We start from the raw sequence: 14,147 nt of genomic DNA, 5'->3' as shown, positions 1-14,147 counted from the left end.
GTGGAGATGGGAGAACCTTCCAGAAGGACAGGCATCTCAGCAGCACTCCAGGGAGGAGACCAAGAACCCGATGGTCACTCTGACAGAGTTCCAGAGTTCCTCTGTGGAGATGGGAGAACCTTCCAGAAGGACAGGCATCTCAGCAGCACTCCAGGGAGGAGACCAAGAACCCGATGGTCACTCTGACAGAGTTCCAGAGTTCCTCTGTGGAGATGGGAGAACCTTCCAGAAGGACAGGCATCTCAGCAGCACTCCAGGGAGGAGACCAAGAACCCGATGGTCACTCTGACAGAGCTACAGAGTTCCTCTGTGGAGATGGGAGAACCTTCCAGAAGGACAGGCATCTCAGCAGCACTCCAGGGAGGAGACCAAGAACCCGATGGTCACTCTGACAGAGCTACAGAGTTCCTCTGTGGAGATGGGAGAACCTTCCAGAAGGACAGGCATCTCTGCAGCACTCCACCAATCAGGTCTTTATGGTAGAGTGGCCAGACAGAAGACACTCCTCAGTATAAGGCACATGACAGCCCACTTGGAGTTTGCCAAAAGGCACCTAAAGACTCAAAGTGTTATGCAGGTGAATGAGGACCCAAAAGCGACTTGGCGAAAACAGAGTCTTTATTCCAGTAAAGGAAATAGGCAATACTCCTGGACAATCAGAGCAGAAAACAAAACATAAAAAACTTAATTCCACTCGTAGTGACGAGGACAGACTGGAGACTCGACCATTAACTGTAGGTTGCCTCGGGAAGGCACCGACCGTAGCAGACTCAGACACCTGCTCACACGCAGCATCTGAGGGAAACAAGACACGACTGGGCGAGACAAAGACACAGCACGGTGAACAATATACAAGGATCCGACAGGACAGAAACGGAAAACAAGTGGAGAAATAGGGACTCTAATCAGAGGGCAAGATACGGAACAGGTGTGAAAAGACTAGATGATTGAGTAGGGGAATAGGAACAGCTGGGAGCAGGAACGGAACGATAGAGAGAAGAGAGAGAGGGAGGGAGAGAGAAAAAAGGGAACGAACCTAATAAGACCAGCAGGGGGAAACGAACAGAAGGGAAAGCATAATGACAAGACAATATAAGACAAAACATGACACAAAGACCATGAGGAACAAAATTCTCTGGTCTGATGAAACCAAGATTAACTTTTTGGCCTGAATGCCAAGCGTCACATCTGGAGGAAACCTGGCACCATCCCTGTGGTAAAGCATGGTGGTGGCAGCATCATGCTGTAGTGATGTTTTTCAGCAGAAGAGACTGGGAGACTTGTCAGGATCGAGGGAAAGATGAAAGGAGCAAAGTACAGAGAGATCCTTGATGAAAACCTGCTCCAGAGCACTCAGGACCTCAGACAGGAGTGAAGAATCACCTTCCAACAGGACAACGACCCTAAGCACACAGCCAAGACAATTGCAGTAGTGGTTTCGGGAGAAGTCTCTTAATGTCCTTGAGTGGCCCAGCCAGAGCCCAGACTTAAACCCGATCGAACATCTCTGGAGAGACCTGAAAATAGCTGTGCTGCGACGCTCCCCATCCAACCTGACAGAGCTTGAGAGGATCTGCAGAGAAGAATGGGAGAAACACCTCAAATACAGGTGTGCCTGAGCTTGTAGCGTCATACCCAAGAAGACTTAAGGCTGTAATTGCTGCCAAAGGTGCATCAACAAAGTACTGAGTAAAGGCTCTGAATGCTTACGTAAATGTGATATTTCATTACTCTTAATCACTACAGTAGTAGTGAACATTCACTACATTAGTAAGCCATAATGGAACATTCACTACAGTAGTAAGTCATAATGGAACATTCACTACATTAGTAAGTCATAATGGAACATTCACTACAGTATTAAGTCATAATGGAACATTCACTACAGTATTAAGTCATAATGGAACATTCACTACATTAGTAAGTCATAATGGAACATTCACTACAGTATTAAGTCATAATGGAACATTCACTACAGTATTAAGTCATAATGGAACATTCACTACAGTAGTAAGTCATAATGGAACATTCACTACATTAGTAAGTCATAATGGAACATTCACTACATTAGTAAGTCATAATGGAACATTCACTACATTAGTAAGTCATAATGGAACATTCACTACAGTATTAAGTCATAATGGAACATTCACTACAGTATTAAGTCATAATGGAACATTAACAAACTGAAGGTAAAATCAGAACACCTTCAGTTGAAATGTAGGTGTTGGAAATATGCAGTCAACAACACTATTTACTCCGTCTGAGGTTGGCATGCAGCAGCATCTATTTTGGGACCTGTTTCACACACCAACTGATAGGCATTACCTACCTGACAACAACACACACACACACACACACACACACACACACACACACACACACACACACACACACACACACAGACACACACACACACACACACACACACAGACACACAGACACACAGACACACAGACACACAGACACACAGACACACAGACACACACACACACACACACACAAGGCTGTTAGGTACCATTACAGGAACAGTTGTTTCATCTTACTGATCGTTTGTGATAGATAGCTCACAGTGTCCTGCAATGCAATCCCTCAACACACCACTTTCCTCTCCCATTCCCTCCAACACACCACTTTCCACTTCCAAATATTGACTCTTTGCATCAACTTCATGTAATTGTCAATAAAAGCCTTTGACACTTATGAAATGCTTGTAATTATACTTCAGTATTCCATAGTAACATCTGACAAAAATACCTAAAAACATTGAAGCAGCAAACTTCGTGAAAATTTATATTTGTGTCGATCTCAGAACTTTTGGCCCCGACTGTACAGTACAGATAATGTGAAAATATGAAAAATAATATATTTCCTATTCAACAGAAGTGGAACAATAGCGTTTGCAATAATTGAAATGCTTTCTAAAAATAGAAACAATCAAATGCAAAATGGGATCTTACTTAGTGACAGTACAATATTGGCACTCTTTCATATAACTGAGGACAGCATTTTCTCTTAAAAACGACCGCTGAGCGGCGCAGAGACATCATTCAAATGAAAAGTTATAATTTTAAACACGAAGGGACGTCGTCCATCTGTGACCAAGAGAAAGTGGTCTTGTTTCATTTATATTAAATTATAAAAAATAAATAATATTAATAAATAATAATGTTGAGTTCTAAAATCCGGCTGAGAATATCAGGCTGGGAGAACCGGGCTGAGGGAGAGCCAGTGAGGGTAATCCAATAGCGATATAGATGTGAAGTAGATAGATTCCAATAGCGATATAGATGTGAAGTAGATAGATTCCAATAGCGATATAGATGTGAAGTAGATAGATTCCAATAGCGATATAGATGTGAAGTAGATAGATTCCAGAGGCGGCAGAGTGGACGAGGGGGGGACAGGGCACAGGGGACAGGGATGAGGGGACGAGGGCACAGGGGATGAGGGCACAGGGGACGAGGGGATGAGGGCACAGGGGACGAGGGCACAGGGGACGAGGGGATGAGGGGGGACAGGGGACAGGGATGAGGGGACGAGGGCACAGGGGACGAGGGCACAGGGGACGAGGGAACAGGGGACGAGGGAACAGGGGACGAGGGGACGAGGGCACAGGGGATGAGGGCACAGGGGACGAGGGGACGAGGGCACAGGGGACAGGGGATGAGGGGGCACAGGGGACGAGGGGACAGGGGGACGAGGGCACAGGGGACGAGGGAACAGGGGACGAGGGCACGGGACGAGGGGACGAGGGCACAGGGGATGAGGGCACAGGGGACGAGGGGACGAGGGGACAGGGGATGAGGGGGCACAGGGGACAGGGGACAGGGGAACAGGGGATGAGGGCACGGGGACGAGGGAACAGGGGACGAGGGAACAGGGGACGAGGGCACAGGGGACGAGGGGACAGGGGACGAGGGGAACAGTCAACAAGCTGGGGATTGGAGGAAGGCTCCAGGCAGGTGGAGGGGGTGATGGCTACCCAGACTATTTGTGGGTAGTTCCCGAAGATATCTGAAAATAAGTTTATAACTATATAAAACCCCAAAACATAACTATGTTTGTTGTTAAATGTAACCAGATGGTGACTACAACTAAGTTAACCACACTGTGTGGTTAAAAACTCATGATTCCTACACTTTAAGTTATACGAAATAAATAGAGCCAGCTGGAAAAGCAATTGTCTCAAATGTAATTTACTTGACATATAGAAAAAAATCATTTTGAGATTTTACATCGAAACAAAGAGAAATAAAATAAATCGTATATTTCAGCCAAGCCATTATCTAAGGGTAAGAATGTGTGTTTGTTGTGTGTGTGTGTGTGTGTGCTTGCCTGTGGTCTACTCTCCACTACAACTCCTTTAACTTTGCCTTCAACCTGTTCCTTGACTGTCCAATAACCTCCTCTCCTTCTCTCCCACAGGGCACTTACTGACTGACAGCCGCAACGATGATTTAAAAACACACCAACCTAACAACATCACACACACACCCCCGTTGGCTCACGAGGAGGAAGATACAACACATTGGCCCCGCCCCCTTCACACTGTCTTTGGACAAAAAAAAAAAAAAACAGCCGCTTAGTCACGATAGGACGAGGAGATGCGTTGTCCGATGATGTTGACCCTGCAGGCGGTGTGTGTGTGTGTGAGTGTGTGTGTGGCCATGCAGCAATACCCAGCTGCCTGGGGCCACTATGACGTGTGTAAGAGTCAGATCTACACCGAAGAAGGGTTAACGTGGGACTACATGGCCTGTCAACCAGAAGCTACAGTCCTGACCAAGTACCTGACCGTCAGCCTGGACCCGCCCAATATCACCTGTGGAGACCCACCTGAGACATACTGCACACTGGTGAGTACTGGCAAACACATAAACACACACACCCACGGTTCGGACATATCTCGGTAAGTGTGATGGACGCACACACACACACACACACACACACACACACACACACACACACACACACACACACACACACACACACACACACACACACACACACACACACACACACACACACACACACACACACACACACACACACACACACACACACACACACACACACACACACACACACACACACACACACACACACACAGCTGACTGTGATGGTGATGAATGAGAAGGTAGGTTTCAGCCCACAAACTCTATTGTTCTGTTGTACAGAATGGGATGTATACATACACACACACACTGTTATGTACAGTTGAAGTCAGAAGTTTACATACAGCTTCGCCAAATACATTTAAACTCAGTTTTTCACAATTCCTGACATGTAATCAGAGTACAATTTCCCTGTCTTAGGTCAGTTAGGATCACCACTTTATTTTAAGAATGTGAAATGTCAGAATAATAGTAGAGAATGATTTATTTCAGCTTTTATTTATTTATTTATTTATTTCATCACATTCCCAGTGGGTCAGAAGTTTACATACACTCAATTAGTATTTGGTAGCAGTGCCTTTTAAATTGCTTAACTTGGGTCAAATGTTTGGGGTAGCCTTCCACAAGCTTCCCAAAATAAGTTGGATGAATTTTGTCCCATTCCTCCTGACAGATCTGGTGTAACTGAGTCAGGTTTGTAGGCCTCCTTGCTCGCACACACTTTTTCAGTTCTGCCCACAAATGTTATATAGGATAGAGGTCAGGACTTTGTGATGGCTACTCCAATACCTTGACTTTGTTGTCCTTAAGTCATTTTGCCACAACCTTGGAAGTATGCTTGGGGTCATTGATGTTCCCATGATGTCAAGCAAAGAGGTGAGTTCGAAGCTAGGCCTTGAAAAACATCCACAGGTACACCTCCAATTGATTCAAATGATGTCAATTAGCCTATCAGAATCTTCTAAAGCCATGACATCACAGTCAACTTAGTGTATGTAAACTTCTGACCCACTGGAATTGTGATACAGTGAATTATAAGTGATATAATCTGTCTGTAAACAATTGTTGGAATAATGACTTGTGCCATGCACAAAGTAGATGTCCTAACCGACTTGCCAAAACTATAGTTTGTTAACAAGAAGTTAGTGGAGTGGTTGAAAAACGAGTTTTAATGACTCCAACCTAAGTGCATATAAACTTCCGACTTCAACTGTACGTGTGTGTGTTGTGTGTGTGTGTGTGTGTAGGCCCTAAAAGCAAGGAAATGGTGTCCACAAAACATAATAGGACAGGATAGGAGGACAGAACAGGACAGGACAGAGAAACAGGGCATGTGTACAGGACAGGACAGAGACAGGACAGAGAAACAGAACAGAGACAAGACACAGACAGGACAGAACAGAGACAGGGCTGGACAGTGATGCTGCGTTGGGGAGTTGGCCATGTTTTTATTTTAAACACTTTGGGAGTATCTCTCTGTCTCTCTCTCTCTGTCTCCTTCTCTCTTTCTCTCTCTCCCTCTGTGTCTCTCTCTCTTTCTTTCTCTCTCTATCTCTATATCTCTGTATCTCTGTGGGAGTTTATCAAAATTGGGAACTGGGTGAAATTGGGTCTGTTTTCGAATTCTTTGTGGATCTGTGTAATCTGAGGGAAATATGTGTCTCTATTATGGTCATACATTGGGCAGGAGGTTAGGAAGTGCAGCTCAGTTTCCAACTCATTTTGTGGGCAGTGTGCACGTAGCCTGTCTTCTCTTGAGAGCCAGGTCTGCCTACGGCGCCCTTTCTCTATAGCAAGGCTATGCTCACTGAGTCTGTACATAGTCAAAGATTTCCTTAAGTTTGGGTCAGTCACAATGGTCAGGTATTCTGCCACTGTGTACTCTGTTTAGGGCCAAATAGCATTCTAGTTTGCTCTGTTTTTTTGTTAATTCTTTCCAATGTCAAGTAATTATCTATTTGTTTTCTCATGATTTGCTTGGGTCTAATTGTGCTGCTGTCCTGGGGCTCTGTGGGGTGTTTTGTGTTTGTGAACAGAGCCCCAGGACCAGCTTGCTTAGGGGGCTCTTCTACAGGTTCATCTCTGAAGGTGATGGCTTTGTTATGGAAGGTTTGGGAATTGCTTCCTTTTAGGTGGTTGTAGAATTTAACAGCTTTTCTGGATTTTGATAATTAGTGGGTATCGGCCAAATTCTGCTCTGCATGCATTATTTGGTATTCTACATTGTACACAGATTATATTTTTGCACAATTCTGCATACAGAGTCTCAATTTGGAGTTTGTCCCATTTTGTGAAATCTTGGTTGGTGAGCGAACCCCAGACCTCACAACCATAAAGGACAATGGGTTCTATGACTGATTCAAGTATTTTCAGCCAGATCCTAATTGGTATGTTGAATTTTATGATCCTTTTGATGGCATAGAAGGCCCTTCTTGCCTCTTAGATGGTTCACAGCTTTGTGGAAGTTGCCTTTGGGGCTGATGTTTAGACCAAGGTATGTATTGTTTTTTGTGTGCTCTAGGGCAACAGAGTCGAAATGGAATTTGTATTTGTGGTCCTGGTGACTAGACTTTTTTTGGAACACCATTATTTTGGTCTTACTGAGATTTACTGTCAGGGCCCAGGTTTGGCAGAGTCTGTGCAGAATATCTAGGTGCTGCTGTAGGCCCTCCTTGGTTGGTGACAGAAGCACCAGATCATCAGCAAACAGTAGACATTTGTCTTCAGATTCTAGTAGGGTGAGGCCAGGTGCTGCAGACTTTTCTAGTGGGGAGGGGACTTTTCTACTTTTCCAATTTGTTGAGATATATGTTGAAGAGGGTGGGGCTTAAGCTGCAGATTTTTAGATTTGATAGGGAAGCTGAGAGGTCAAATATACTGTTAAGATTTTCTACTGCCAAGTTTACACCTTGTCTATTACAGTGGAACGTTTTATTCAGGAAATTGTCTTTCTATTCCGCAACAAAGCCTCCTTCACTCACGCCGCCAAACTTACCCTAGTAAAACTGACTATCCTACCGATCCACGACTTCGGCGACGTCATCTACAAAATTGCTTCCAACACTCTACTCAGCAAACTGGATGCAGTTTATCACAGTGCCATCCGTTTTGTCACTAAAGCACCTTATACCACCTTATACCACCCACCACTGCGACCTGTATGCTCTAGTCGGCTGGTCCTCGCTACATATTCGTCGCCAGACCCACTGGCTCCAGGTCATCTACAAGTCCATGCTAGGTAAAGCTCCGCCTTATCTCAGTTCACTGGTCACGATGGCAACACCCACCCGTAGCAGGCGCTCCAGTAGGTGTATCTCACTGATCATCCCTAAAGCCAACACCTCATTTGGCCGCTTTTCGTTCCAGTTCTCTGCTGCCTGTGACTGGAACGAATTGCAAAAATCGCTGAAGTTGGAGACTTTTATCTCCCTCACTAACTTCAAACATCTGCTATCTGAGCAACTAACCGATTGCTGCAGCTGTACATAGTCTATCGGTAAATAGCCCACCCATTTTTACCTACCGCATCCCCATACTGTTTTTATTTATTTACTTTTCTGCACTTTTGCACACCAGTATCTCTACCTGTACATGATCATTTATCACTCCAGTGTTAATCTGCAAAATTGTAATTATTCGCCTACCTACTCATGCCTTTTGCACACAATGTTTATAGACTCCCTTTTTTCTACTGTGTTATTGACTTGTTCATTGTTTCCTCCATGTGTAACTGTGTTGTCTGTTCACACTGCTATGCTTTATCTTGGCCAGGTCGCAGTTGCAAATGAGAACTTGTTGTCAACTAGCCTACCTGGTTAAATAAAGGTGAAATAAAAAAATAAAAAATAAAAAACACACACCACCACCACCACCACCACACAACAACACCACCACACCACCCACCACACACCAACCACACCACCCACCACACACCAACAACGCCAACACACACCACAAACCAACAACAACACCACCACCACACACCAACAACACCACCACAACCACACCACAAACCAACACCACCACCACACACCACCACACCAACACCACCACCACCACAAAAGAACACACCAACAACACCACCACCACCACACAACACCACCACCACCACCATCACACCACCACCACCACACACCAACAACAAAAACAACACCACCACCAACACCACCACACATAAACACATAATCACTACACCACACACCACCACCACCACACACCAACACCACCACACATAAACACATAATCATTACACCACACACCACCACCACCACACACCAACACCACCACCACCACACCACCACCAAACACCAACACCTCCACCACCATCACACACCACCACCACCAACAACACCACCCACCACACCACCACCACACACCACACCATACACCACACACCAAAACACCACACACCACCACCACACCCCAACACCACCACCACACACCAGACACCACCACACCACCACCACCACCACACACAAACACCACCTCACACCACCACCACCACACACCAACACCACCACACCACCACACCACACACCACCACCACACCACCACCACCACCACCACACACAAACACCACCTCACACCACCACCACACACCGCCACACATACACACCAACACACATCACCACCACACACCACCTAACCACCACCACACCAAATATCAACACCAACACCACTACACACCACACACCGGGCGGCAGGGTAGCCTTTTTTCTGGAATGTTCCATCACGACGCTCCTTCTCTCAATCCGACACACTTGCAGCGCTCACACACACTGTGTGATGTCAGGGAGTGTTAGTTTTCAATCCCAAAATCTCTACTGTGGTGATCCTACCTCCTCCTGGGAGGGAAATTATTTGAAGTCATGACACAGCAAGTAGCAAACGCCATGTTTCTATCTGTAAGGTGACGAGGTTGGTGTGTGTGTGTGTGTGAGAGAGGGAGAGAGAGAGAAATGGAATGAGAGGAAGAGTAGAGAGGTGTACAATTTAGGAGAGGGCCGTGTTGAACATTCTTTAATTTCTATTGATTAGGTGGCAATTAGAGAGGATAGTGGACAAACTATTCCATAACATACCTAGTCCTCAATGTCCTTCTTTTGGGAGAATATAAAGTGTAAGGATTCTAGCCTTTATGCGTACTATGTGGGGTCATGGGAAAAAAACAACAACATTAGTACTGTCAATTTAACACAAGGAGTGTGACTGACACTTTGGGCTGAAGAAGATACTCATCACGTATCCTGTGTTTTGTGTCTCTGTTGCCTTTTTATCGTCAATGTGGATTATCAAGAGGATGGTCACTGGCATTCAGGCGGAGATTTGACTTTAGTTGTTTTAGTTTTAGTTTTAGTCATCTGTAATCTGTGACGATGTGTTCCCTTATCGGATGGATAATGATGACAAGCATTTTACAACTGCTTCTCTCTCTTCTTTTACAAAAGACCTGAATAGTAAACGCCTGACAGACATGATTTGAGTTTATTCAGATTTCAATAGTAAACTGGCCTGACTGAGATATTTTGAGTTGACTCAGATCTCCATAGTAAACTGGCCTGACTGACATAACTTGAGTTGACTCAGATCTCCATAGTAAACTGGCCTGACTGACATAACTTGAGTTGACTCAGATCTCCATAGTTAACTGGCCTGACTGACATAACTTGAGTTGACTCAGATCTCCATAGTTAACTGGCCTGACTGACATACCATATTTACATAAGTAATCAGAACCTTTTGCTTTGAGACTCAACATTTTGTTTCCACTGATTTATCCTTGAGGTGTTTCTAGTTGAATACATTTAGTTGGACTATTGACTAGATTTCCCCTTCCCCTTCCCCTTTCCCTTTCCCTTCCCCTTTCCGTATCCCCCCCTCCCCCTTTCCCTTTCCCTTTCCCTTTCCCTTTCCCTTCCCCTTTCCCTTCCCCTTTCCCTTCCCCTTTCCCTTCCCCTTTCCCTTTCCCTTCCCCTTCCCCTTTCCGTATCCCCTCCCCTTTCCCTTTCCCTTTCCCTTCCCTTTCCTTCCCCTTTCCCTTCCCCTTTCCCTTCCCCTTTCCCTTTCCCTTTCCCTTTCCCTTTCCCTTCCCCCCTTTCCCTTCCCCTTTCCTTTTCCCTTCCCCTTTCCGTATCCCCTCCCCCCTTTCCCTTTCCTTTCCCCCTTTCCCTTCCCCTTTCCCTTTCCCTTCCCCTTTCCCTTCCCCTTTCCCTTTCCCTTTCCCTTTCCCTTTCCCTTTCCCTTTCCCTTTCCCTTTCCCTTTCCCCTCCCCTTCCCCTTTCTCTTCCCCTTCCCCTTTCCCTTCCCCTTTCCCCTCCCCTTCCCCTTTCCGTATCCCTTCCCCTTTCCATATCCCTTTCCCCTCCCCTTTCCCCTCCCCTTTCCCCCCTTTCCCCCTCCCCTTTCCCTTCCCCTTTCCCCTCCCCTTTCCCCTCCCCTTTCCCTTCCCCTTTCCGTATCCCTTCCCCTTTCCCCTCCCTTTCCCTTCCCCTTTCCGTATCCCTTCCCCCCCTTTCCGTATCCCCTCCCCTTTCCCTATCCCCTTTCCCTTCCCCTTTCCCCTATCCCTTTCCCTTCCCCTTTCCCCTCCCCTTTCCCTTCCCTTCCCCTTTCCCCATCCCTTCCCCTTTCCGTATCCCCCTTCCCTTTCCCTTCCCCCCCTTTCCCCTCCCCTTTCCCTTCCCCTTTCCCCATCCCCTTTCCCTTCCCCTTTCCGTATCCCTTTCCCATTCCCCTTTCCGTATCCCTTCCCCTTTCCGTATCCCTTCCCCTTCCCCTTTCCGTATCCCTTCCCCTTTCCCTATCCCTTCCCCATTTCCCTTCCCCTTTCCCTCCCATTTCCCTTCCCCTTTCCCTACTCCTTTCCCTCCCCTTTCCCTTCCCCTTTCCGTATCCCTTCCCCTTTCCCCATCCCTTCCCCTTCCCCCCTTTCCCCTCCCCTTTCCCCATCCCTTCCCCTTTCCCTATCCCTTCCCCTTTCCCCATCCCTCCCCTTTCCGTATCCCTTCCCCTTTCCCTTCCCCTTTCCGTATCCCTTTCCCCATCCCTTCCCCTTTCCGTATCCCTTTCCCCATCCCTTCCCCTTTCCGTATCCCTTACCCTTTCCTTTCCCCTTTCCCCTCCCCTTTCCCTTTCCCTTTCCCTTCCCCTTTCCCTTCCCCTTTCCGTATCCCTTACCCTTTCCCCTCCTTTCCCCTTTCCCCTCCCCTTACCCTTTCCCTTCCCCTTTCCCCTTTCCCCTTTCCCCTCCCCTTACCCTTTCCCTTCCCCTTTCCCCTCCCCTTTCCCTTCCCCTTCACCTTTCCGTATCGCTTCCCCTTTCCCCTTCCCCTCCTCCTTTCCCCTTCGCCCTTCCTTGAATATCCTTGAGTGGCCCAGAAACACCCTGGTCTTGAACCTGATCGATATTATCTAGAGAGACCTGAAAATAGCTGTGCAGCGACACTCCTCATCCAACAAGACTTGACTGGTGTACTTATTTTTGGAGTCAAACCCTAGGTCTTATTTTAGATTCTTGACTCATTTTTCTATCACACATTAGTAATGTGACCAAAAAAGCTTTTTACCACCTGAGGAACAATGCCAAGGTGCGGACGTTTCTCATTCAGGCTGATACAGAGAGACTCATCAATGCTTTTATTACGAGAAGGCTTGACTACTGTAATGCTCTCCTGTCTTGTCTACCAAAGAAAGCCATTGGTCAAATCCAAAACATACCGAATGCTGCAGAATGGGTACAGACCAAGACCAGGGAGGGGAGTACACAATACACCCGTTTTAAAGGCTCTGCACTGACTGAATATAATTCATTTTAAGATTCTTCTATTGGTTTTTTAAATCAATCTTCCATTGTGTCTCCAATACATGTCAGACATGCTTTTGAGTTATGTACCCAGTAGGACCCTCCGGTCCTCTGGCACTGGCTTTTTAACTATCCCAAAGCCTGGGACCAAGAGGCAAGGAGATGCAGCCTTTAGTTACTATGCCCCCAGCCTCTGGAATAGCCTGCCAGAGAACTTGAAGGGAGCTGAAACTATGCACATATTTTAAACTTTGCTTTTCCTTATGGTTTTTTTTAGTTGTTCAGCTTGTATCATTATTTAGTTAAAAAAATCTTATGTTTGTTGTGTAGTAAATATTTCAGCCTTTTTATTTTCATAGTTTTTTTACTTAGTTTTTCCCTGAAAAGCAATTTGCGTTGCATTACATGTCTGAAATGTGCTGTATAAATACAACTTGATTTAATATGATTCGGAGGATGCCATGAGAATTGCTACTTGTCCAAGCACATAGTGACAACTGTAAAGTTTGGTGGAGGAGGAATAATGGTCTGGGGCTGTATTTCATGGATTGGACGACGTCCCTTAGTTCCAGTGAAGGGAAATATTAACGCTACAGCATAACATTATAGTCTCGGCAAATGTTGTGCTTTCAACTTTGTGGCAACAGTTTGGGGAAGGCCTTTCCTGTTTCCCATAGCCATGAAATGCTTGGAAAGGCTGGTCATGGCTCACATCAACACCATCATCCCAGACACCCTGCTCTCAGCCACTGCCCTCAGCCACAAAGGGAATACTTATGGAAGAATGCTGTTCATAGACTACAGTTCAACATTTAACACCATAGAACCCTCCAAGCTCATCACCAAGCTCAGGACCAAGATCATCACCAAGATCATCACCAAGCTCATCACCAAGCTCATCACCAAGCTCTGGAACAAGCTCATCACCAAGCAAGCTCAGGACCAAGCTCATCACCAAGCTCATCACCAAGCTCATCACCAAGCTCTGGAACAAGCTCATCACCAAGCAAGCTCAGGACCAAGCTCATCACCAAGCTCATCACCAAGCTCATCACCAAGCTCTTGAACAAGCTCATCACCGAGCTCTTGAACAAGCTCATCACCGAGCTCAGGGACAAGCTCCTCACCACGCTCAGGAACAAGCTCCTCCCCAAGCTCAGGAACAAGCTCATCACCAAGCTCAGAAACAAGCTCATCACCAAGCTCAGGAACAAGCTCATCACCAAGCTCAGAAACAAGCGCATCAAAAGGCTCAGAAACAGGCTCAGAAACAAGCTCATCACCAAGCTCAGGAACAAGCTCATCACCAAGCTCATCACCAAGCTCATCACCAAGCTCATCACCAAGCTCATCACCAAGCTCATCACCAAGCTCATCACCAAGCTCAGAAACAAGCTCAGAAACAAGCTCATCACCAAGCTCAGAAACAAGCTCATTATTCATCATAT

General features: G+C 46.3%; 1 protein-coding gene across 3 annotated transcripts in view; it reads left to right on the top strand.

The window, feature by feature from the left end:
* Positions 1-14,147, top strand: part of LOC124042178 (netrin-G1-like) — a 198,229-nt gene that overhangs the window by 26,189 nt on the left and 157,893 nt on the right. For all 3 annotated transcript variants that reach the window (XM_046360579.1, XM_046360580.1, XM_046360581.1), the window contains exon 2: positions 4,429-4,859. In XM_046360579.1, the coding sequence (XP_046216535.1) occupies positions 4,608-4,859 (252 nt within the window). In that variant the 5' untranslated portion in view covers positions 4,429-4,607. The remainder of the gene's footprint in view (positions 1-4,428; positions 4,860-14,147) is intronic.

Source organism: Oncorhynchus gorbuscha, linkage group LG08, assembly GCF_021184085.1.
Source record: "Oncorhynchus gorbuscha isolate QuinsamMale2020 ecotype Even-year linkage group LG08, OgorEven_v1.0, whole genome shotgun sequence".
Classification (NCBI taxonomy): domain Eukaryota; kingdom Metazoa; phylum Chordata; class Actinopteri; order Salmoniformes; family Salmonidae; genus Oncorhynchus; species Oncorhynchus gorbuscha.
The sequence above is the reverse complement of the archived record's forward strand: the minus strand, read 5'-3'. Positions and strand labels throughout refer to the sequence as shown.